Genomic DNA, 24,846 nt, shown 5'->3' on the forward strand with positions numbered 1-24,846 from the left:
CATCCAGCCTGGCCTTAAACACCTCCAGGGAGGGAGCAGCCACAACCATTCTGGGTAACCTGTTCCAATGTTTCACCACCCTCACTGTAAAGAACTTCTTCCTAAAATCTAATTTCAGTCTCCCCTTTCAACCCATTACTCCTCATCTTGTCATTGCAAGACCTTGTAAATCATCCCTGCCCAGCCCTCCTATAGGCCCCTTTCAGATACTGGAAGGGTACTACAAGGTCTCCTCCAAGCCTTCTCTTCTCCATCCTGGCTGTGTGCGTGGCTTGGTGTGCACGGGGAGGGCTTTGCTGCTGAGTTGCAATCAGTGTTGAATTTTTGCATTCATCACAAAATAGACCTGCAAGGCCTGAATGGCCTTAGAATCATAGAATGAACCAGGCTGGAGGAGACCTCCAAGATCATCCAGTCCAACCTAGCACCCAGCCCTAGACAGTCAATGAGACCATGGCACTAAGTGCCCCAGCCAGGCTTTGCTTCAACACCTCCAGGCACAGAGACTCCACCACCTCCCTGGGCAGCCCATTCCAATGCCAATCACTCTCTCTGACAACAACTTCCTCCTAACATCCACCCTAGACCTCCCCTGGCACAACTTGAGACTCTGTCCCCTTGTTCCATTGCTGGGTGCCTGGCAGAAGAGCCCAACCCCACCTGGCTACAGCCTCCCTTCAGGTAGCTGTAGACAGCAATGAGCTCTGCCCTGAGCCTCCTCTTCTGCAGGCTGCACACTCCCAGCTCCCTCAGTCTCAGATTCACAGAATTAATCAGGTTGGAAAAGACCTCCAGGATCATTGGGTCCAACCTCTCACCTAACCCTTCTAACTAGCTAACCCCTGGCAGTGAGTGCCTCATCCAGCCTTGTGCTCCAGGCTCCCAGACCACTGGGCCCAGGCCCTAGAAGTAGCACTGTGAACAGATTGCTACAGTGCCCAGCAGTGCTGCAGAGCCACAAGCAACTGCTTCAGACCTTTCTCAGCCCCAGAATCTGCTCCCTTCAGCAGGCAGGTGCCCTGCAGCAGTGACTGGCACTGGTTCTGCAGGGCTCAGCTGTCCTCTGAGCACACCCAGCCAGAGGAAAGCCCAAGCAGAGGCTGTCGCTGTGCTCCAGGCCCCTCACCAGCCCTGGTGCCTTTCTCTGGACACCTTCCAGTACCTCAGCATCTCTCTTGAATTGAGGAGCCCAGAAGTGGCCTTGTTGAAACTCGTGTTCTTCTGTGCAGGAGCTGGATCCACAGGGATGAACCAAACAGATCTCTCACAGAGGTAGAGACTGGGTAGCCAAGGGCACGTGTCTTACATCTCTGGTGTTGTGTGTGTGTTTGCACCCGTTCTGCATTACAGAATATTTGTAGTCAGTTCCTGTTAAGTTAGGTTTATACCAGACTAAACAGGCCTCCTGCAGGGTTTCAGTCTGCACTGCATTTCAGCTCACCAGTGAAGTCTGTCTAGAAAGCTACATGTCATGGAAGCACTAATTGATTTAAGTTTTGGCTCAGGAATCAGTGTCAGGAGCTAAATCTGATCACAGCAAGCCTTCTGATCTGAGCAAACCTTACACAAAGGTGAATACTGAGACATGCTGACACCAGCAGGCATTGAAACATTATGTGGCTTTGTAATGGATTGCTTCATATATGTAAACCATGATGGAAAAGCTGATGAGAGCTGTATCTGGCCTGCATGTAAAATACTGGGGTAGCTTGTGTGATGGTCTGGTGGGGTGCTTGAAAAAGAGCAGAATGCTGCCCAAGGAATAAGAAAAAGCAGGTGAAATGAAATGAGTGGCTGGCTGATAAGTATTTTGAGGGGGTTATAAACCCTTTATTTATGGCAGGAAGCTGAGCTGCTTCAAAAGGTAAATGCTTATCTGCTGAATGCTGTGAAGATCCTGGAGAGTGACCTCTGTTCTCACCAGCTTCCAACTTTTGCTCTCTCCTTCCCTTTCCTGGATGAGCTTCCTTTTCACTACCAGGAGCTTAAATGGTATTTCCTTTCCATGGGGATGCTTTTGCTTGCAGTCATGCTCTGACAAGGTAGAGGTTTATGCAACTTAAGACTAACTTGGTCATATTACAGCTTATTCACCAGTGCCACTGAAGTGGTAGTCTTGTGCTGGAAGAAATGTGACGTCTGTTGTACGCTGTTTGATTTTGGAGGCAGAAATTGCTGCTTAGCCACGTTCTTAGCTCTGTCATATTTTGGAGTGTCTGTCTTGTTTTTCTTCCTGACAATGAATGATTGATCAAGAGAGATAATTCCTTGCAAGGAGGATCTTTGTGATCAGGTGCTGCCACATCCTTTTGACTGTTCATCTGCTTTTGAGCAGGTGTGAGCTGTGTAGCAGATTTCTCCAGGAGCTGCCCATGCTTTGCACTGGTGGTGTCACTTTGTAGCTTAGACTGAGGCACTTAAGCCAAGGCTGAGCCTTCTTGATCAGTCAGAGCTGGATTAAGAAGCTGTTCACTGTTCCTGTGCACCTCTTGAAGGAGGGGTTAACTACATTCCTAGCAGTGAAATGACAGTTTCCTCCCCTGGCCCTTACTGCACGGTCATGGGAAGCATTGTTGTGGCTTAGTATGTGGTACTCTGTTACTCAACTGATTTCAGCAGGCTGGTTGGGAAGACAAAGCTCAACAGCATTGTGCTTCCATCACACAGATATTTTTGGTGGTAAAGTGGAGCAGTGGTGAAATGTGGAAGTATGAAATCATAGCAGCTTGTAACAGAAGATTTTGCCTCTTTTTACATTGAGGTTTCTTCAGGACTCTCCTTTTCCCTGAACCAGAACTAAAGTTAGTGATGTTATTCTCCCTTTTCTTGCAAGTTTCTCAAGACCTACAGATGAGAAGGTGGAGTAGTCATGAGATTAAGACTTCATTTATCCACTTGCCATTCATTTTTTTATCTCCTCTCCTTCATGAAGCTGGTGAGAGGCCTGGAACTCAGCCCTGTGAGGAGAGGCTGAGGGAGCTGGGGGTGTTGTCTCGGTTCTACTTTAAATTCTCAGAGACTCAGTATATTAGATAGAACCAAGAACAACTTTATAGAGTGCCCTTCCCTCTTCCCCCTTCTTTCCCAAAAGAAAGGAATTAGCTGTAGAGAGAGGGAAAGGTAAGCACACCCAAATAAATCATCTCTCTCTGATTTAGAAGTTGAAAAAGAAGAAAAGTTTAACCATAAATTAAAAAGGTATCTGAGGTGGGGAAGTTACAAAGGTACAGAGAAGGGAAAACAAATACACAATGTGTAAATACAGCCAGATTTTGATGGTAAGGGGTTTGTCTGCCTCGTGGGTGACGGCCACGTGGTAAGAACCAGGAACAGGATGGTGATGCTGGAAGCAAGGAGGCAGGGAGCACAGAGAGAGAACAGGAAGCCCCCCCTGCTTTTATAGACCTTTAGACAGGAAGGGGGAATGGGCTGACCATCACCTGTTAGTGTTCAGACCCACCTCTGGGGAGGGGTCAAGACCACCTAGGGTCAGATTCAAGATCACTCCCCCTGGAGGATTAACCCTATACAGGTGTGCAGCCTGCAGAAGAGGAGGCTCAGGACAGACCTTATTGCTGTCTACAACTATGTGAAGGGAGGCTGTAGCTGGGTGGGATTGGTTTCTTCTACCAGGCAACCAGCAATAGAACAAGGGGACAAAGAATCAAGTTGTTCTAGGGGAGATCTAGGCTGGATGTTAGGAGGAAGTTCTTCACAGAGAGAGTGATTGGCATTGGTATGGGTTGCCCAGGGAGGTGGTGGAGTTGCCATCCCTGGAGATGTTGAAGCAAAGTCTGGCTGGGGCACTTGGTGCCATGGTCTGGCAGGGCTGGGTGCTAGGTTGGACTGGATGCTCTTGGAGGTCTCTTCCAACCTTGTTGATTCTATGATTCTTTGATCAGAGTTCACTGAAACTGTGGAGTTCCTACCCAGGGTGTTTTCCAGGTGACATCTATCTGTGATGACACAGGGGACAGGTTTGCTCAGCTGCAGTATTAACATTGAACCTCTGTGCTGTGATGGATGTAAGTGGAGGTGTTTTGACTCCATGTGCCAGTACAGGAAGTGACTAATACGCTGGATAGTTAGGGCTGCACTAATGAGAGCAGAAAGAAAATGAGCTTTATTTAAAACAGAGCAGCTGCAACACCCAATTGAGAGAACGCATCACAGGGCAGCAGGAAATTTAATGTTGATTTAGCATCCTGGTGCTTTGGCCACTTATGTTTTAGAAACCTCTTACATTTTAGTAATGATATTTTGGGGGATTAGGATTTTGGGAAGTTATCTGTGTGTCATATCTTCCATTGTACAAGGTGGTACAGGTGGTGGAAACACTGACCCTGGAGGTGTTCAATAAAAGGACTGAATGAGGCACTTAATGCTGTGGTCTAGTTGATTGGACAGGGCTGGGTGATAAGTTGGACTGGATGAGCTTGGCCTGCAGAGGGACCTAGACAGACTGGATGGGTAGGCAGAAGTCAATGGCATGAGATTTAACAAGGCCAAGTGCAGGGTTCTGAACTTTGGTCACAACAACCCCAAGCAGCACTAGAGTCTGGGGACAGAGTGGCTGAGAGCAGCCAGGAAGAAAGGGACCTGGGGGTGCTGGTAGATAGTAGCTGAAGATGAGGCAGCAGTGTGCCCAGGTGGGCAGCAGAGCCTGTGGCATCCTGGCCTGTATCAGGAACAGGGTGGCCAGCAGGACAAGGGAGGTTTTTCTGCCCCTGTACTCAGCACTGGTCAGGCCACACCTTGAATGCTGTGTCCAGTTCTGGGCCACTCAATTCAAGAGAGATGTTGAGGTGCTGGAAGGTGTCCAGAGAAGGGCGACAAAGCTGGTGAGGGGCCTGGAACACAAACTCTATGAAGAGAGGCTGAGGGAGCTGGGGGTGTTTAGCCTAGAGAAGAAGAGGCTCAGGGCAGACCTCATTGCTGTCTACAACTCCCTGCAGGGAGGCTGTAGCCAGGTGGGGTTGAGCTCTTCTGCCAGGCAAGCAGTAACAGAACAAGGGGACACAGTCTCAAGTTGTGGCAGGGGAGGTCTAGGCTGGGTGTTAGGAGGAAGTTGTTGGCAGAGAGAGTGATTGGCATTGGAATGGGCTGCCCAGGGAGGTGGTGGAGTCGCCATCCCTGGAGGTGTTGAAGCCAAGCCTGGCTGGGGCACTTAGTGCCATGGTCTGGTTGACTGTCTAGGGCTGGGTGCTAGGTTGGACTGGCTGATCTTGGAGGTCTCTTTCAACCTGGTTGATTCTATGATTCTATTCTATGAGTCTACAGTAGAGATACTAATTGTGCTGAGGCTATACGTTGCAAACAGGAAGTTGCTCATAGCTTTTATTTGGTTTTTAAACTGGATTAATGGCAGAATGAAGGTGGTTGGTCAGGCTTAGATGTTCTGTAGTGGAAAAGACCTTGGTGTCATGCCTACTCATAATTCCAGTTTACCTTAAAAATCAATTTTGTCTCAACTTTTGGGGTTTGGGCTTGGGTATGATTTTATCTGAAACTAGCTGCACACTTGTAGCATTCTAGGAGTGGGTTTGTTCCCCAAAAGATGTAAATTTGGGCAAGTGGTACCTAACTGTAGACATTTCCTTGAACCTGTAAATATTGTAATGAGTGACACTGACAGTACAAATATCTGTAATGATTCAACTTTCAAACTGAAGTTAATCATGCTGTTATTGGATGAAGGCTGGGAGGCACTCAGAGATCATCTACTCCAACCCCCATGCCATGGGCAGGAATGCCTTTCAACTAGACTCGGCTGCTCAAGGCTTCATCCAACCTAGCCTTGAACACTTCCAGGGCAGGGACATCCACAACCACTCAAGGGCTGAATCCCCACCTTTGCCCTGCTGCCCACACTGCTCTTGCTGCAGCCCAGCACAGGGTTGCTGTCTGGGCTGCACTCACACTGCAGGCTCCTGTTGAGCTTTGCATCACCCCAGACCCCCAGGTCCTTTTCCTCAGGGCTGCTCTCAGCCATTCCCCACCCAGCCTGGAGCTGTGCTTGGGATTGCGCTGACCCAAGTGCAGGACCTTACACTTGGCCTCACTGAATGTCATGAGGTGGCCCTGGGCCCATCTCTCCAGCCTGTCTGTGGGTGGCATCCCTGCTCTCTAGCATGTCAGCTGTGCCACACAGCTTAAGTGTCATCTGCACCAGCAAGAATTCAGCAAATGCATTTTTTCTCTTGAGTAAAAATCTCTTCTGTGTGTCACTGTTGGAATTTGTTACCTGCTATTGGAATCAAGCAGTCCTCTTCTCCATTTCTAGATTGTCTGGTTTTCTTCCAGTTGGAAATGTTCCATCCCATTTGAATCTGTGGGAGAAAATCCTAGTGAAGAGCTGGCTCAGAGAGCAGATTTTGGAAGAAGCCACTTATTTTGTTGTTCATGACAATGTACTGAATAAATACAATATTAAATCACATTTAGGTTACTTCACTGAAAAAAAGCTTCAGTGTTTTAGTGGCTGAATGGGAAACTCAGCATTCCAGGATGTCTAGGTTTGTGTTTATGAATGCTGCACATAAGGAATCTAGTGATGCATGCTAAAAAACTGCAGTTAAGCTTGCAGAGTTTTCATGAGGTGGTGGAAGTTATTAGCAGTTTTGACAGCACTAAACCTTCCCAGTCTTTCAGACTTAAGCAAGATTGACTTTTTGTCTATTCTGGCAGTTTTAGACCCTTGTAATGTCCTGTGGGGGATCCCAGAGCAAGGTGGCACTGTTCTGGTGTGTGTATGTGTTCCTTTCCTGCTGCCTGGGAGGTGTGGGTGAACCAAAATGCATCAGGAGCAGCAGCTGGAGGTGATGGAGGAATTCAACTGAATGGGACAGAGAGCCTTGTTTCTGGATGCAGTGGGAGCTGAAGGCAGCCTGCATGCCAGTAGCAATCCTGCAAGGCTTCAGATAAGGAAGATGAAGGCTAACCAGGGCTCTTCTGACAAAGAACAAGAATTTGATGTGGGGATGCTTGGCACAGAGACCAGAAGAGATGCAGGAAGCAAGGGAAGGGAGAAGCAGGCTGGCTGCAAGGATCTGCTTGCTGTCTGCATTTGCTCTGTCTGGGGTGAGATCTCTGCTGGTAGATCTCTGGCATCTGATCAGCATGAAATAATTGTCTAGCACTGCTAGTGGCTATTCTCTAAGTTCAACCACCATTTTTTTTTACCCTATACATGATGATTTACTTCTAGCTTGCTGACAAAGTGCTTAGAAGTTGATACTCTCCTATACATCTGATTTCAAGGAGGATTATTACATCCTATGTGACTCTGGTAGCTGAGGGATGAGAGAGACTAATGGAACAGTTAAGGAAGGGGAACTGCATTTTAGTTGCTCCTGGCAGTGTGTGGTCCTTCCAAGGTGATCCTAGCCAGGTGCCCTAATCCAGACCTCTCACAGATGACCACTTACTGCAGTGACTCAGTTTATGAAGTTGCCTTTGGCACTCAAAATCACAAACTATGCTTTGAGGTAAATCAAAGTAATGTTTGGGGAAATGTTCCTAATTTGCAAGCTGTTCATATGAGGAGCAACTTTCTTTAGAGCATTGGTGTGCAGAACTAGCTGAGGATGTACATTAAAAATGCTTTTATGATCTCTATTTTATTGTTTTGTCTGTGTGGTGAAAGATTTGCTCAGCTGTTCTGTCTCAGTAATTAGAGTTTGTTGCAAATGAGAGGTGGAACAGTAATTTGCAATTGGATTTAAGCACAGCCATTCATACTCTGGAGGCTTAGCACACAATGTGCAGAGCGTGTGGAAATGAGCACTGATGTGGAGTTTCTTACTTTTGTCCTCATTAATGTTTGTTATTCTCATGATGGATATCATTACTGGTAGATAGTAGTTGAAGATGAGCCAGTAGTGTGCCCAAGTGGCCAAGAGAGCCAATGACATCCTGACCTGTATCAGGAGCAGTGTGGTCAGTAGGACAAGGGAGGTTATTCTTCCCCTGTACTCAACACTGGTCAGGCCATACCTTGAGTACTGTGCCCAGTTCTGGGCCCCTCAATTCAAGAGAGATGTTGAGGTGCTGGGAGGTGTCCAGAGCAGGGCAGCAAGGCTGGGGAGGGGCCTGGAGCACAGCCCTGTGAGGAGAGGCTGAGGGAGCTGGGGGTGTGCAGCCTGCAGAAGAGGAGGCTCAGGGCAGAGCTCATTGCTGCTGTCTGCAACTACCTGAAGGGAGGCTGTAGCCAGGTGGGGTTTGACTCTTCTGCCAGGCACCCAGCAATGGAACAAGGGGACAGAGTCTCAAGCTGTGCCAGGGGAGGTCAGGGCTGGATGTTAGGAGGAAGTTGTTGGCAGAGAGAGTGATTGACATTGGCATGGGCTGTCCTTGGAAGTGTTGAAGTAAAGCCTGGCTGGGGCACTTAGTGCCATGGTCTGTTTGACTGGATAGGGCTGGGTGCTAGGTTGGACTGGCTGAGCTTGGAGGTCTCCTTCCAACCTGGTTGATCCTGTGGTTTCCTTTACTACAAACATGCCAGCACAACTCAAGACTTTGTTCTGCAGCAGGATGCCACTCGCTTCCCTCACTGCAGGCAGTGTTTGGGTGAGAAGTGCCTAACACATCCCTTATCTTGGTGTTTGGATCTGCTCCTAAAACCACAAAACTCACAAACACAAATAGTGCTGAAAATCGATGTGCTTTGGGGCAGCAGTTTCCTGGGCAGCAGTTGGCTGTCGAGGCCAAGCTGGGAGGCTTGGCTGACACAGCTGCAGGCTGTGCAGCTGTCCAGAGAGACTTGGACCGGCTGAGAGGTGGGCACAGAGGAACCAAATGAGGTTCAACAAGGACAAGTGCAGAGTCCTGCATCTGGGAAGGAAAAAGAAACAATAAACTGCACCAGTACAGGCTGGGAGGTGATCTGCTGGAGAGCAGCCCTGTGGAGAGGGGCTGGGAGTGCTGGTGGAGAACAAGTTAACTATGGCACAGCAATGTGCCCTTGTGGCCAAGAAGGCCAATGGGATCCTGGGGTGTGTTAGGAAGAATGTGTCCAGCAGATTAAGGGAGGTTCTCTTCCCCCTCTACTCTGCCCTGGTGAGACCTCATCTTGAATACAGCCTTCAGTTTTGGCATCCCCAGTTGAAGAGGGGCAGGGATCTGCTGGAGAGGGTCTAGCGGAGGCCAATGAGGATGATGAGGGGACTGGAAGGCATGGCTGATGAGGTGAGGCTAAGGGACCTGGGACTTTTTACTCTGGAGAAGAGAAGACTGAGAGGGGATTTGATAAATCTATAAATATCTGAGGGCTGCCAGGAGGGGGGGACAGGCTCTGCTCACTGCTCCCTGGGATAGGACAAGGAGCAATGGGTGGAAGCTGCAGCACAGGAGGTTCCAGCTCAACACAAGAGGGAACTTCTTTCCTGTAAGGGTCCCAGAGCCCTGGCACAGGCTGCCCAGAGAGGTTGTGGAGTCTCCTCCTCAGGAGCCTTTCAAGACCTGTCTGGATGTGTTCCTGTGTGATCTGTGTTAGATAGGATTGTCCTGCTCTGGCAGGGGGTTGGACTGGATGATCTCCTTGGGCCCCTTCCAACCCCTAACATCCTGTGAGCCTGTGACACGAGTTTTCAGTGGTAGCTCCTGCTCTTGGGTAGAGGTGCAGCCTTAGTGTGGAGCCTTGCTTAGACTGGAGGTACAGTGCAGCAGAAGCAGTTCAGGGGGCATGTATGTTATTGAAATGAGGGAAATTAGGTGGTTTCTGAAAGCTTTGAAGAGTAGACTTCTTATTCATCTCTATGGCAGGCAAAAGGACACCATGTTCCAGGGGAAAACTGCAGGAGCAAGATGTGACTTGTGGGAATGGTAGGGACTTGCTAGGAAAGGCTGAAGAGGATGCTGCTTCTTTCTTTGCCCTGAATTTCCCCTTCTTATCTTCTCCAGTTATAAGCAATTTCTTTTTTCCTACTCTAACCATTTTTTAGTTCAGTCTTCAGAGCAATGAAGTGTATGCAGTGAAAAGTGTTTGCAATGTATGTCAGGTTTCATTGTCATAGTATCCTTTGTTAAAATGGTTTCATTCTTGTAGTCAGCTGCTTCGTGGTGTTTTGTAGCATGGGTGGCAGTTGTTGGTGGCATTTCTTCCTGTTTCTTGGTCTGAAGTTGGTGAAGATATCCATTAACTGAGTTATCTCATTACAAGTAATGAACTTCTTCGTCTTAAAAGGCCTGGTAGCTGCTCCCTTTGCTTTTGCTTCACAGATAAAACCTGCATCCTGCAGGGAAACAGCTGAGAGAAGTGCCTAAATAGAGCCACCAGCAAGTGGAAAGTATGAAGACCATCTGAAGGGCCACAGGGCAGGTGTCAGGGCAGATGCCAGACCTGAAGCTTGGTGAAGGATTTCCATACCTGCTGTTGAGTGTTTTAAGTACTCTTACAGAATGGGAAAGCACACATTAGTACTCATAAACCTAATAATTAGCTATGCCAGAACACAGGCTGCTTTCTGAAGAATGATTTAGAACACGGGGCAGAAAACACTGGTGTGTGGAGAAGGGGTTGGGTACTGCCCTCCAGCCCTGCTTCTGGTTTTGCCATTAACACCTTTTCCTGAGGGGAGCTGCTGAGCATATTTCAGGCTTGCAGCTTCCTAAAGGTAAACAAAGTTAACATGAGAAGCACCTGGTACATGATCTGAAGATGCAGATTGCCATGACAGGTAAGATGACTGGTGGCCAGTTACCGCTGCCAGAGTCCCTTTCCTTGGCTGTGCATTGCCCACTTTTTCACTTAGGTTGCAAACTACTGATCATGTGTCACAGGGAGAATTAATTCAGCTGCCTGATCAATTGGAAAACTCATTTTAAAACACTTCAGTCTCCTCTGTTAGTCAGCTGAAGCTTCTCTACTTGTGGCCTCATAGTCCACTCTCTAGAGCAGAGGGAGAAGGGAAAACAATAGTGACTTCTTCCATGAATTTTAGGCAGGGTGCAATCTGAGGTAATGGCAGTCTTGGCTAACTGTGACCTGATGGAATGGCTAAAGGGATCTGAGACCTGAGGATATCTGAACCATCTGGTATGTGAGAGGTCTAGCTGAACCTATACCCCAAACCTTTCAGGCCCATGTGAGTGTTTCATCACATAGCTGGAGATCTTGAGCTAAAGTGGTGGCACAGAGTGAGCCTGGTGTAGCATCCAGAAAGAAGAGCCCATGTGGATAGAAGCTGTCTTTTGTCTTTCTATTCCTAACCATGAAAAAATGATGGCTGCAGAGAGCTGAATTCAGTGATTACAACAATTATTTCCACCTTTTTCTTCCTATCAGGCACTTTGCTGGGACTGTGGTTGTCCTCAGAGGAGCAAAAGTGATTGCAAACATGATGAGGCAGGGAAGAGAAGCTTTATTCCACTTTGGGTTTTTTCTCCTTCATGCAAGTGTTTCCACTTAGAATATCATAGCAGTCTTATCAGATCACAACAGTATTTTTGCAACAATCAAATCTTTTCCTTGCTATTCACTCTGAAATTTCAGCCAGGAGCCTAAGCTGGAATGTTTTGATTTACCCTACCTGTATACTTCTCTTGTGCTTTAGAACAAAAGCAGGTTCTCAGAGCACACCACTATGTGTAGCTGAGTTAATTAAAGGGTTTGTAGTAAAGGAAACCACAGGATCAACCAGGTTGGAAGGAGACCTCCAAGCTCAGCCAGTCCAACCTATCACCCAACCCTGTCCAAGCAACTAGACCATGGTACTAAGTGCCCCAGCCAGGCTTTGCTTCAGCACATCCAGGGATGGTGACTCCACCACCTCCCTGGGCAGCCCATTCCAATGCCAATCACTCTCTCTGGCAATGACTTCCTCCTAACATCCAGCCTAGACCTCCCCTGACACAACTTGAGACCATGTACCCCTTGTTCTATTGCTGGGTGCCTGGCAGAAGAGACCAACTCCACTGTCCTGGGGTCCACCTGGCTACAACCTCCCTTCAGGTAGCTGCAGACAGCAGTGAGCTCTGCCCTGAACCTCCTCTGCTGCAGCCTGCCCACCCCCAGCTCCCTCAGCCTCTCCTCACAGGGCTGTGCTCCAGGCCCCTCCCCAGCCTTGCTGCCTTTCTCTGGACACCTTCCAGCACCTCAACATCTCTCTTGAACTGAGGAGCCCAGAAATGTTATGTTGTTGTTATAATTTTTCCCAGACATTTACATATATAAACTGCAGCAGTTTTGTTTGGTTCTTAAAAGAGAATTTGAAACAAATGGCAAGTTGTAATTTCTTCTCTCATGGCAAACCTGATGGTGAAAATCATTATTTTAAAGACTGGGAGACCTGGGGCTGGTTAGACTTGAGACAAGAAGGCTGAGAGGGAATCTTATTAATGTCTTTAAATATCTGAGGCATGGATGTCAAGATGAAGGTGCCAGGCTCTTTTCAGTAGTGCCCAGTAGCAGGACAAGGCAAAACAGTTACAAGCTGGAACCCAGGAACTTTTTACCTCAATATGAAGATAAATGTCTTTACTGGAGCAGGTTGCCTAGAGAGGTTGTGGAGAGTCCAGCCCTGGAGACATTCCAAACCCACCTGGATGTGTTCCTGTGTGAGTCACCCTGTGTGGCAGAGAGATTGGACTCAATGATCTCTATAGGTCTCATCCAACCTCTAACATTCTGTGACAGGACAGCTTATTGGTATGAATTTTTTGTCCCATATTTAAGAAAAGCCTGGGAAAGGATTTGGTTGTGATACTAATTATTGTTAATAATTAACAGTATGATCCATTGGAATCAATCTGAGCCTGGGTTAATCCAGTCTGAACTTGGATGAGGTTGGAGTTTGAATGTTCAGGACTGTTGTGAGCTGAGAAAACAGCTCTGTGCCTTTTTGGGCATTGTTCCTGTAAGAGAGCAGCAAATACATCAAAATTACCTGCTTGGAATCCAAGCACACTTTGCTTTAGTCTTCTTAACTGGAAAGAGAGAGTAAAATTTTGGAGGTTTGGAGTTTCTTTCTTGTTTCTGAGGGAAATATTTAAATTAATTGCAGTTAATAGATCTTGACTTTTGGGAGGTCAGGCATGCTGATAGCAAGGAGTGCTTCCCATGGCAAGGGAAGGGCTCCAGTGCTGCACAGCCATCATCAGAGAATCATCATCGTAGAATCAACCATGTTGGAAGAGACCTCCAAGCTCATCCAGTTCAACCTAGCACCCAGCCCTAGCCAGTCAACTAGACCATGGCACTAAGTGCTTCATCCAGGCTTTGCTTCAACACCTCCAGGGACTGCAACTGCCGTGTCTGCATCCCAGCCAGTTTGCCCTGTTCACTCCTCCCCTTACTGGGGTGCCAGCCTGGGCTCTACTGTTGTGGCTGTGCCTTACCAGAGCATGCAGGTGGGCAAAACAGATTTGAGCTTGGTTACAGTAAACTCAGAGATAGGTGGATTGCTTCTACAAGTCTCTTGCTGGTGGCAGAGTAGGCTCAGGCTGTTCTCCTCTATATGGCTGTTGAGTAACAAGTTAACTGAGAGACTTTGGTCTTGCTTTAAAAGAATCAGCTCTCAGTGATGCTTTGGTTCTGCCTTATTTGTATTAAAAATGTGATGGTTTTATTCTGATGCTGGAGACAAACAAACCATTACCTGATGAATGTCTTTCTTCACTGCTTGTATTTCCTGATGCTGCTGAGCCCTTGCCATTAGAGCTCACTCTTGAGATAGAGCTGAGTTCTTTAAGCACATCATAGTGTGCTGATGGTCTCCTGGCCTTTGCTTCCTTTCTCTAATCTCTTCCCCCACCTGCTTGGTATTAGTATGGTCTTTTGGTCCCACTGTTAAGCAGGAGCAGCTGCCTGTGGTTTCCAGCTCAAGAAGGGTAGCTGTATGACTCAGCCTGCTGTCCTCAAAGCCCTGCTTTCATGAGCATCTTTGGGTTGTTTTTTTCCTGAAAGTGAATGAGTCTTCTAAGGACAGAAGAATTCCCATACCCACACTTAGCTAAGCTGTGTTGGTAATATGCATACCTGGGCAAATTGGGAAAGCTCTTCTGCACATCCTCCTTCTCTGTAATGGATGCTGAGAGACTTGTGGGTTTGGTTCAAATTGCTCCAAAGTTTGCAGTTGCTGCCAAGCTTCTTCCCAAGCTTACCTTCTTCAACTGAATTTCCCCCCTCCCTCTGCTCCTACACATGCTCCCCAGGAGGAGAGATGGAAGATTTCTTTACCTTTCATGCACCAGAGCTCCCAGAGGTCATGAAAACTTCCTGCCAGCTGATCTTTTGGTCTCACTCTGACATGCCTTTGTCACAGGGTGTCCCAGCTCAGCAGCTATCTGTCCCAACCCCTGTTTTGTCTGGTCAAAGGACTAACCATTGACTGTGCCATGGAATTCATCTACCATGGATGCAGCCAAAAAAACCCGGAGCAGAGAGCATGTAACCTCCATACCTGTTGATAACGTGCAGTAGGTTAGGTGGCAGAGACATGATTAATGCAGCACAGCTTTTCTAAACACATTACTGAGGTAAAATCATTTCCTTTTTTAATTGACCTGATGCTGGGGAAAGTAACAGAATATGAAAGGGCAGAGAGAAGGAGCTTATGTTTGCATCTTGTGAAGTAGAATTTCAGGGCTTTCTACAAGTAATTTTGTGGAAACCCCATCCCTGTGTGAGCAGGACAGATAAAAGCAGAATGTGCTTATTGATAGCAAATCTGTGTGAGCAGGTAACACTTGCTCCTGGGGGAAGAGGGGAAAAGGAATAGAGATTTGTGTCAGCATGTTGTCAAATGAGAGTGCAGATTCAGGAAAAGGTTTTGGTTGAGTCTAGGGGTATCCTGGAGAATATCTTGCTAGTTTAGTCTCACAGGATTTTTGGGTTGTTTTAGGAGAGTGACTGGGGAGGGAAAAAGAAGAGTTTGAATGGGAAACAAATGCCATGGTTTGGGGGTTTGCTTCAGGCTACGGGAGCCAGGGGTTTTTCAGTTATGGTTTTGATTGCTTTCTGGGACTACAGCCTCTCTGGTTAGTGCCTGTGCAGTGGTGCCAGCTGTATCCCTCATTGGTGTGTGGCTGCATCATCCCACAGCACCCCCCAGGGATGTGGGTTTGTGCAACTGCACACCCAAAAGCAGTCCTCAGCGTTACGGGTGAGGCTGGAATCCAGCCTGTGGCTGAGGCTGTGAACAGTAGATAGATGAGCTTTGAGAATTGAAATGGATACTACATTTAAATACATGTTGTAAAGCATTCAAAAGCCTTGGTTTTGGAGCAGAAAGGTCAAACCTCAGTGTACTGGTGGTGGTTAGATTGCAGCTGTGATTCCCTCCCAGCTTCTCGCCTCTGAGTGCCTTTCTCCTGAAGGATGAGATACTAATGTGTTCTTCAAAGGCCTCAAGACCTCAGTACTTTTAGTGGCTTTTCTAGTGTTAACAATGTGACTGGAAGAGGCAGTGTCTGCTGGTGCAGGGGACATTTGAACCCAAGTGACATCCTCTTTCTGGATGTCACATGGAGCAGGAACTACCATATCACTGTCATGGCTTCACCCAGATGTGTGGTACCAGTGTGAAAGGAAAACAGAGACTTGTGTCCACAGGGGACAGGTGAAGGAGGACATCCTAGTGGACCCTTTGAGAGTTGGTCTGTGTGAGTGTGTGACACAATAGAAATCTGATGTACTTTTTTTAGTGGAAGTCTGTGGTTGTACTTAATAACTAAAAAAAAACCCCAAAGTCTACATCTGCCATAAATATATAGAGAAATCCTTTGCATTTTTTGTCTGTGAATGCCTCTCAGGCATTGGTGCTGGAAGAGTTTAAGTTTCTTGAACTAGTATTAGTCCCTAAGGTAGGGAAGAGTGAGCTTTTTGTTTGTGGGTTGTTTTGGTTTTTTTTTGCTTTTGCCTGTTTTTTCTTCTTCTAGGCATCTTAAGAGTGCTTTGACATTTGCCACTTTCTCTGAATGACCTCAGTCACCTTCTTCATTCTCCACTATGAAGACACTCTGGTCCTTCTGGTTGTGTTAGTGGTCCCTTGGCTATTTTCTGGCATAGCAGAAAGTGTGAACTAAAGGAGGTGGCACACAAGAAACCCAGTCTGTTTTCCTGTTTGATGGTGACAATGCTTCCTTAAGCCCCTCGTCTCCTTACAGATAGTGCTACCTGACCATTCTTGCTTACTTTGCAGCACTGAGGGTTTGTACCATGTTGACAGTAAGGAGGGATGGGCTGAAAAAATGGGGCTTTTGAGGGGAGTTAAATGGAGGATGCCAGAACATCACTGACACATCTGAGGTGGGGCATATGGACTGCTGAAGTTAAGACTCGAACCATGAAAATGGTCATGGAACCACAACCTTAGTTAAAGGCAGGTCCAAAAAGCTTAATGAAAGTTTGCACTGTCCTTGCTTTGAACTTTTGACTCATGTGAGGTTTTTCTCCCCAGGGACGTGTTCATCACTGTCACCCCACTGGGTTGCTGCTGCCCCATGGGGGCTGTTGCATTGCTGTCACCCACAGGGCTGCTGTCACCCCATAAATTTACTCACTCCATAGGGGCTGGTGCATTGGCTGGGAGTGGGTTGGACTGAATGATCTTGGAGGTCTCATCCAACCTGGTCAATTCTATGATTGCTGTCACCACATGGGATTTGTACTGCTGGTGAAGCATCCTCTTGGAGTCAGGGCTGTCCAGGGAGGTGGTAGAGGCACCGTCCCTGGAGGTCCTCAAGAAGAGACTGGATGAGGCACTTGGTGCCATGGTCTAGTTGAGTGGATAGGGCTGGGTGCTAGGTTGGACTGGATGAGCTTGGAGGTCTCTTCCAACCTGGTTGATTCTGTGATTCTATGTCTGCTTGGATTTGATTTGTTAGCACCCACCACTATGGAATCATGAACCATAGTGAGCTCTTCAAGTATTTTCCAGGTGTTTTTTTTAGTTGGGGGTTTTGTGTGTTCTGTTTTGGGGGTTTCATTATTTGGAGTGGTTTGGGTTTGGTTTTGTTTGTTTGCTTGTGCTTTTTTTGGTATAGTTTGGCTTTTTTTTGTTGTTGTTGTTTAAAGAAAGCAAATTCAAAATGTCACTTTCTGCTTCCCAAACCTATAGTAAAATTAATTCTGATTTGCAGTTTACCAGCAAAAATGGAAGAGCAGTTTCCAGTGAGCTAGAAAGCAGTGGGATTTTGTACATGAAGAAAAGGAACTGTTTCTTTGCTTGTAGAAAGCAAAGGTCCTGCAGACCAGACTGTCCCTTCAGTTGTATCTCTTCATATCCAAAATATATATTGAATTGTTTTTTTTGTGCCTGACATCCTTGGTATTTAGAGGGGAGAATTTGGTAGAAATATTTGCTCTAATTCCCTGCAGAGATACAGATTAGACTTTGGGTTTGTTCCATTTATAACTTTCTGATTGATTTAACATATACATCTCTGAACTAAGAGTAGTTTTAGTTAGAAGATGCTCATTTCCCTGGCTCTTTGAAAGTAGAATAGCTCCTTCTGTAAGGATTACAGCTGTGACACAGCTGCCCAAGTACAGCCTGCACCACCACACATTCCATCCAGCTTGGGCCAGGCTAAGTGGCAGGTGTGAATCGACGTTTCTCTGGTGTAGTTTGAACTTTGCTTTCTGTGTAGCTAACAAAGATTTCCTTTTAACAGAATGCTCCAGGGAGCAGAAATAACCTTTCTGACTTGGATCACCATGCTCTGTAGTTCTGGTTTCACTGGTATCACTGCATTTGGGGCCAGGAACTGCACCACTGTGCAGTCTGGTTGTCCCTGTGCTCTCCTGTTCAGATGAAATGTCAAGGAGTGTGTGTGTATGTAGCAGGTATCTGTGGCCCTCCTGATAGCTTTTTTATGGGATTGTGCTTTATTCTAATGAGCTGTAAGCAGAGTATTGCCCTCCCCTGAGATGCCTTGCAGAAGCAAAGCAGAGCTGGCCAGAACAACTGGATGCTGCCTAACACTTATCAGCTGCTTTGGATGTATCTGAGTTGTTCCCCATGCTGTGAGAATACATCATGCTGTTGTATATGCTGAAAGTCCTGAGGTCCTTAGCACACTGTGGTGTTTTGAAATTTAAAGGCTTCTTAAAGCTCAGATGTTTGGCATTGTGATAAGCTGATAATAAGGGATAAGGCTCTTCCAAATTAGAGTTAAAAAAAAATGAAATGAAGAAGAAAAAAAATCAGTTCTTTTTATGTTATTAGAGCTGTTTGAGATGCCCTTTTTCTTCTTTTCCCCATCCCATAGCATCTCCTGGGTCTGCAGCAGCTGGTAGCCTAACAAGCTACGTCTAGAGCTGTGCTTACATCAATTGCTGGTGCTAGTGCACAAACAAAGATGGACTGTTTTGGTAAGACAAGGCTCCATTGAAGTGACTACTAAACAGCAAACCAGCTCTGTTCACTTCAGTCCCATTCAGGACACGGGAAAAGAATCAATCTTTGCCCAGCTTGAAAGGCTGTCACGGAGGATAAAAATTATTTACTTCAAGTGGGCATGAAATGTATTTGCAGAATAAACACTAAAGCACACTTGACTCTTACCACAGATTAATCCTCTTCTGGGTGGGCATCAAATACAGAAAGTGTTCAGCTCTGGGTTTTTATGTTGTGTGAATGCAGATGTGTTCTAGCTGCTGTTTAATGTAAGTAGTACTTCTTTAATACAGGCCTAGGTGCCACACACAATGTGCCCTCTCGCTGCAAAGGGCTTCTTCCCTCTTTGTGTTTCTCTAAGAAGGCCAAGTGCTGGGTCCTGCACTTGGGTCACAAGAATCCCATGAATGCTTCAGGCTTGGGGTAGAGTGGCTGGAAAGGTGCTTGGTGGAAAAGGACTTGAGGGGTGTTGGTTGACAGCTGGCTGATTGTAAGCCAAAGTGTACCCAGGTGGCCAAGAAGGCCACTAGCATCCTGGCTTGGATCAGCAATAGCGTGGCCAGCAGAAGCAGGGAAGTGATTGCCCACCTGTCCTGGGAACTGGTGAGGCTGTACCTTCACTACTGGGTTGAGTTTTGGGCCCCTCGCTGCAGGGAAGACATTGAGGTGCTGGAGTGTGTCTAGAGAAGGACAGTGAAGCTGCTGAAAGGTCTGGAGAGGAGGTCTGCTGCAGAACAGCTGAGGGGAGACCTCAGGTACTGCTACCTGAAAGGAGACTGGAGCAAGGTGGGGGTTGGTAACTTCTCCCTAGTGTCATGTGCTAGAATGAGAGCAAAAGACCTGAAATTGTGCCAGGAGAGGTTTAGGTTAGAGATGAGGAAAAAATTCTTTCCTGTAAGAGTGGTCAGGGATTGAAACAGGCTGCCCAGGGAGGTGATGGGGCCACCAGCTCTGGAGGTGTTCAAGAAACGAGTGGCTGTGGCTCTTGGAACAGTTTAATGACCATGGTGGCACTGGGTTGATGGTTGGACTTGATGATCTTAGAGGTCCTTTCCAACTGAAACAATTCCCTGGTTCTGTAACCCTGAAGTAGTCATATTTGGGATTCATTTGACTGTTTGGCTTGAAATTGTGCCTACACTTCCTTCTCTACTAACCTCTGTAGTGGTGCTATAGCTGTTTATAGTTCTGCAGCAAATTGTTTTCCTGGTTTAGAATGTTTGGAGTGCTCTGGGGCTGGATTCATCATCTCAGAGTCACTGTAGTGATGTCATATGCTTGTTCAATTTTCGTGTGCTGCTTCAGGTGGATTAGTCTGACATTCCCCAGCATGCAGCTTGTGGGGTTTTGTTTGGGTGTTTCCCAGTAACATCATAGTATCATCAAGGTTGGAAGAGACCTCACAGATCATCAAGTCCAACCCTTTAGCACAGAGCTCAAGGCCAGACCATGGCACCAAGTGCCATGTCCAATCCTGCCTTGAACAGCTCCAGGGACGGCGACTCCACCACCTCCCCGGGCAGCCCATTCCAGTGTCCAATGACTCTCTCAGGGAAGAACTTTCTCCTCACCTCCAGCCTAAATTTCCCCTGGCCTAGCTTGAGGCTGTGTCCTCTTGTTCTGGTGCTGGCCACCTGAGAGAAGAGAGCAACCTCCTCCTGGCCACAACCTCCCCTCAGGTAGTTGCAGACAGCAATAAGGTCTCCCCTGAGCCTCCTCTTCTCCAGGCTAACTAATCCCAGCTCCCTTAGTCTCTCCTTGTAGGGCTTATGCCTCGTTGCCCTTCTCTGGACACACTCAAGCATCTCAATGTCCTTCTTAAATTGAGGGGCCCAGAACTGGATGCAGTACTCAAGGTGTGGTACATTCAAGTACCTGCTCTCCTGTCTATACACTGCTCCATGTAGAAGCAAACTGTTTGAGCCTAGACTTCATAGAATCATAGAATTGTTTGGCTGGAAAAGACCTCTGAGCTCTTTAGCGTCCAACCGTTGTGGAAGACCACCAGGACCATTAAACCATGTTGTGAAGTGCATGGGGTAGAGCTCTGCTCACCTTTCAGAGATTCAGGGAAGTTCCCTCCTAAGAGTGGCTGTTCTGCTGGCAGAACTGCATCTCTGCTCGCTGCTGCAGGCAGATCTGCTCCCATCTTGACCTGTCTGCTCCTGAGCGGAGGCTGCTCAGAGTACTGGCAGTGATTGCTTGCTGGGCTGTTCTCAGCTGTGCTCTGATCACTGATGGGCTGCCACCATTCTCACCCTACTTTGCTCTAGCATGTACCTAACCCCTTGGCTTCGTGTACATTCAGCTACAGTGCTGAGAGAAGAGAGGCATTTTCTGCAGTCACTATGAACCTTGGGTTTCTACCACTTTGCTACAACTCTATATCCTCTGGCACCCGGCTACATTAATTATCATCCAGGTAGAGCCAGTGTGGCTCCAGTGCTGAGGAAGGAATGACAGTGTTGTGTTGGGTTGGGTTTGGAAGGTTTTACCTTCCTTTCTTAGCTTAAATATTGTCTCAGTGGAGTCTCTGATGTCTTCTGGTACCACTGTGCAGCAGTGAGATCTGAATCCAGGCCTGAGGTGTTCCTAGCATATTTAGTGTCTTGTTTGGAAGATGCCTGTAGTGGAGTGTGTTAAAGAATAAGCAGTCTAGGGAAATCAAACGTGCCACCTTGAAGCAGTAATTCCAGAAAGAGGTGCTGGTTGCCCCACTAGAACCCTTTTTCTTTGCACAGAGATAGGAAGGAGCTGGGCTGGTGGTCAGCTCTGCTTGTGCAGTCAGCACTCCTCGGGCAAGATGGCTTGAGGCAGACACAAACATACCTCAAGCTGGGTCCTTGCAGGCTCTCAAAACCCAGCAGGATTTGTTAACTCAGGCTCAGTGCCAAACCAATGCAACTCTGCTTCTCCCAAACCAAGTAGGCTCTGCTGGTTTGGCACAGAGTCCAAGCTGTTGAAGCCTGCCAAGCGTGAAGGGTGCAGAGCTGTGCCCAGTGCTGTTCCTGTGCCCAGGCACTCTGGAAACATGCTGTGGGTGTCTGAGCAGACAGATCGGCGTGATGCCACAGGGCTCACTACACCAACAGCACTGTCAGCCCTCTTCACCTTGAGCTTGCTTCTCTGCCTTTGCTTCGGTCATCTTTTGAGGTTGCTTTGCTAAAGGCTTTGTGGGAATTGTTTTAAACTCTGAGTTCTGGAAAGATTTCTTAGCTTGAGCAGCCCTAGGCTCAGCCAGCACCTTCTGTACCTGAAGTGTGGCATCTAAGGAAGCAGACTGCAGAGGCACTGAGCCTTCTGAGCAGGAACCAGCTTGGGGCTATCACTGAGTTAAAGCTGCTAGACTCTGATGATCCTAAATTGACTTCAGTTTCTCTGTGCTGTGATTCCCAGCAGGTTTTGCAGTGAAGCACTTTACAAATGTTTGCACTGCCTGATTTCCCACAGCCTCTGTGAATCACACAGAATCACAGCATGTCAGGGGCTGGAATGGACCTGGAAAGCTCAACCATTCCAACCCCGTGCCAGAGCAGAATCACCTATACCTGATCACATGTGAACACATCAGGCAGGTTTTGAATATCTCCAGAGAAGGAGACTCCACAGCCCCCCTGGGCAGCCTCTTCCAGGGTTCTGTCACCCTCACAGTTGAAAAAATCCCTCCTCATATATACATGAAACTTTTAGTGAGCCCTGGTACTGAAGTGCTGACTGTTACATTCAAAACGTGGATTAGAATAGAATAGAATCATACCAGCAACCAGGTTGGAGGAGACCTCCAAAATCATCCAGTACAACCTAGCCCTGTCCAGTCAGCTAGACCATAGCAGTAAGTGCCCCATCCAGGCTTGTCTTGAACACCTCCAGGGATGGTGACTCCACCACCTCCCTGGGCAGCCCATTCCAATGCCAATCACTCTCTCTCTCTGATGAGCTTCCTCCTAACATCCAGCCTAAACCTGCCCTGGCACAGCTTGAGACTGTGTCCCCTTGTTCTGTTGCTGGTTGCCTGGGAGAATAGACCAAACCCCACCTGTCTACAGCCTCCCTTCAATGTGTGGAGTGCTAGATGAGTGCTGCTGCTGCTTAGGATGTGTGGTTTGGTGTCTCAGAGTACATGGCTGAGACTATCCATACAGTAACTGTAGTTCTCATGAAAGTTAATTAGCTTTTCTGATTGGCTTTCAAAGTAGTTTGGAACTGCAGTGAGCTCTAAGTCAGAATCATTTTAAGACAATATGCTTGATGGTCTGTGGATTGGTGCAGCATTTGATAGGAAACTTGCTCACAGAAATGGAGAACTGCTTGCTTAACTCTTCCAAGCAAAAGGTCACACAGCTCTTGTGGGTTCACAGTATCATCAGGGTTGGAAGAGACCTCACAGATCATCAAGTCCAACCCTTTAGCACAGAGCTCAAGGCCAGACCATGGCACCAAGTGCCACGTCCAACCTTGCCTTCAAGTGCCCCAGGGACAGCAACTCCACCACCTCCCCGGGCAGCCCATTCCAGTGTCCAATGACTCTCTCGTTCTTTCACGCGCAGGTGCAGCTGGGCCAAGCGGATATCAAATGCCCGATCACAGAGTGCAGCGAGCACCTGGACGAAACAACTGTCCTCTATCACCTGCCCCACGAAGACATCATCAAGTACAAATACTTCCTGGAACTCAGCCGCATCGACTCCAGCACCAAGCCATGCCCTCAGTGCAAGCACTTTACAACTTTCCGGAGGAGAGGCCACATTCCTACCCCTGCCAAGTTGGAGAACAAATACAAAGTGAGCACGCTGGCCGGGGCCCTGGATTAGATGGCACCGCAAAAGTAGGACAGCATTTGGTGGGCATTGAATGAGCTTTTATTTTGCGTCACTGGGGCTGTCTGCAAGCTCTGGTTAGGAATACAAAACTGTAGTGCATCATTGATTAACTGCTTCATTGATTTCTGGCAGTTCAAGGGAGTGGATGTCAGCCCTTCTCTCCTTGGCAGGGGGGCATAATGCTGTCACATGTTGTGAGTTTGAAGTGTTTTGTCTCTGAAATATTGGTCACAGTCAGAAGAGATTGGGGAAGGGGAGGGACTTTTTAGGCTGTCAGGTAGTGACAGGACTAGGGGGAATGGAGCAAAGCTGGAGATGGGTGGGTTCAGACTGGATGTGAGGAGGAAGTTGTTGAGCATGAGAGTCGTGAGAGGCTGGAATGGGTTGCCCAGGGAGGTGGTTGTGGCCCCATGGCTGGAGATGTTTAAGATGAGGCTCTGGGCTGCCTGCTCTAGGGTAGGATGTCCCTGCCCATGGCAGTGGGGTTGGAACTGGCTGATCCTTGTGCTCCCTTCCAACCCTGACTGATTCTATGATTGGTTCTAGCCAAGAATTTCAGGCGTACTGCTCTGTCAAAGATAAATTTTCTCTGAAACTCTGGGCAAATGCATCTCTGCACATTGGTGGGGTTAGGCTGTTGGCTTATTCCTTCCTTAGAAATAGAGCTGTTGTCTGTCTTGCTTCTGGGTTTTGATTTCTTCAGTTTCTTATCAAAGGTTGTACATTACTGTAGTCTCTCATAATACAGAAAACTTCAGAAATGGGAGGAAAAAAAACCACTTCTACAGCATTTGTTTCAGTAGAAGTTTTGCTTAGGCTATGGTTTCAGTCAATCTCTTGCTTTTTAGAGTTAGTAGAAACTTTGAGCTACTGAAGGGCTCTCTCACTTCCAAAAGATGAAGTTTCTGTCTGCAGCATCATGCTCTGTGTTGGTTTTCCACCTGGTTATTAGATTTGTTGTGGTTAATTTCATGTTCAAGCTGGCTTTTCCTGGACAAACCAGTTCTTCTCAAGTAGGAGTTTAGATGACTGTTTAGATAGCCCTAATTACACAACATAAGATGCAGCCCAGTGTGGAGATTAAAAGGTAGAAGGTTTTTTATCCAGTGGAGTTGTAACCTTGGTAAAGCCAACTCTGAGTTATGAGCTACTTAGGAGTCTCTGTGCAGTGCATGAATTCCATGCCACTGTCTGGAGTCAACGTTTTCAGATTTTTGACATCTTATATGGAAGTGGAGAAAATGGAACTGCAGGTAAAATTCTTTCTGCCCACAGCCATTCTCCTATTCCATTTTACTCAGCATTTCCTCAGGTGTAGACAGGATGTAGCCTGCTAATGTGGGTCGTAGGTGGTGCAGTTGCAGTACCATGGACATGCCAACTCTGAGAGCATTCCTCAAGGCACAGAGTTGTTCAGCCCACTGGTGTGCCTTTGAGTTAAAATGATATAGTTAAAGTGTTCCCATCACTTCCTTGTTAAGCATAATCAGAAGGAATGGGAGGCTGCACGGCACATGAAATATTGCATCTCGGGTCCTGTGATGGTGTCTTAGGTGCAGCTCTGATCTGCAGAACTCAAGTCTCCTCCTGGGAACAAATTCTGGCAAAATGTGGCCTTTGAGTTGTACCCCACACCTGTGGCCTAGAAGAATATCTGAGAGATGTTGGTTGGAAATATAGCTGGGAAA

The 24,846-nt window shown here is 47.3% G+C and overlaps 1 protein-coding gene across 6 annotated transcripts in view; it reads left to right on the plus strand.

Moving 5' to 3' along the window:
- The window catches only part of TPD52L1 (TPD52 like 1), a 153,278-nt gene that overhangs the window by 17,885 nt on the left and 110,547 nt on the right, over positions 1–24,846 (plus strand). For all 6 annotated transcript variants that reach the window (XM_064170095.1, XM_064170094.1, XM_064170093.1 and 3 more), the window contains exon 2: positions 22,886–23,119. In XM_064170095.1, coding sequence (XP_064026165.1) covers positions 22,886–23,119 — 234 coding nt within the window. The remainder of the gene's footprint in view (positions 1–22,885; positions 23,120–24,846) is intronic.

The sequence above is a fragment of the Pogoniulus pusillus genome, chromosome 33, assembly GCF_015220805.1.
Source record: "Pogoniulus pusillus isolate bPogPus1 chromosome 33, bPogPus1.pri, whole genome shotgun sequence".
Lineage (NCBI taxonomy): Eukaryota > Metazoa > Chordata > Aves > Piciformes > Lybiidae > Pogoniulus > Pogoniulus pusillus.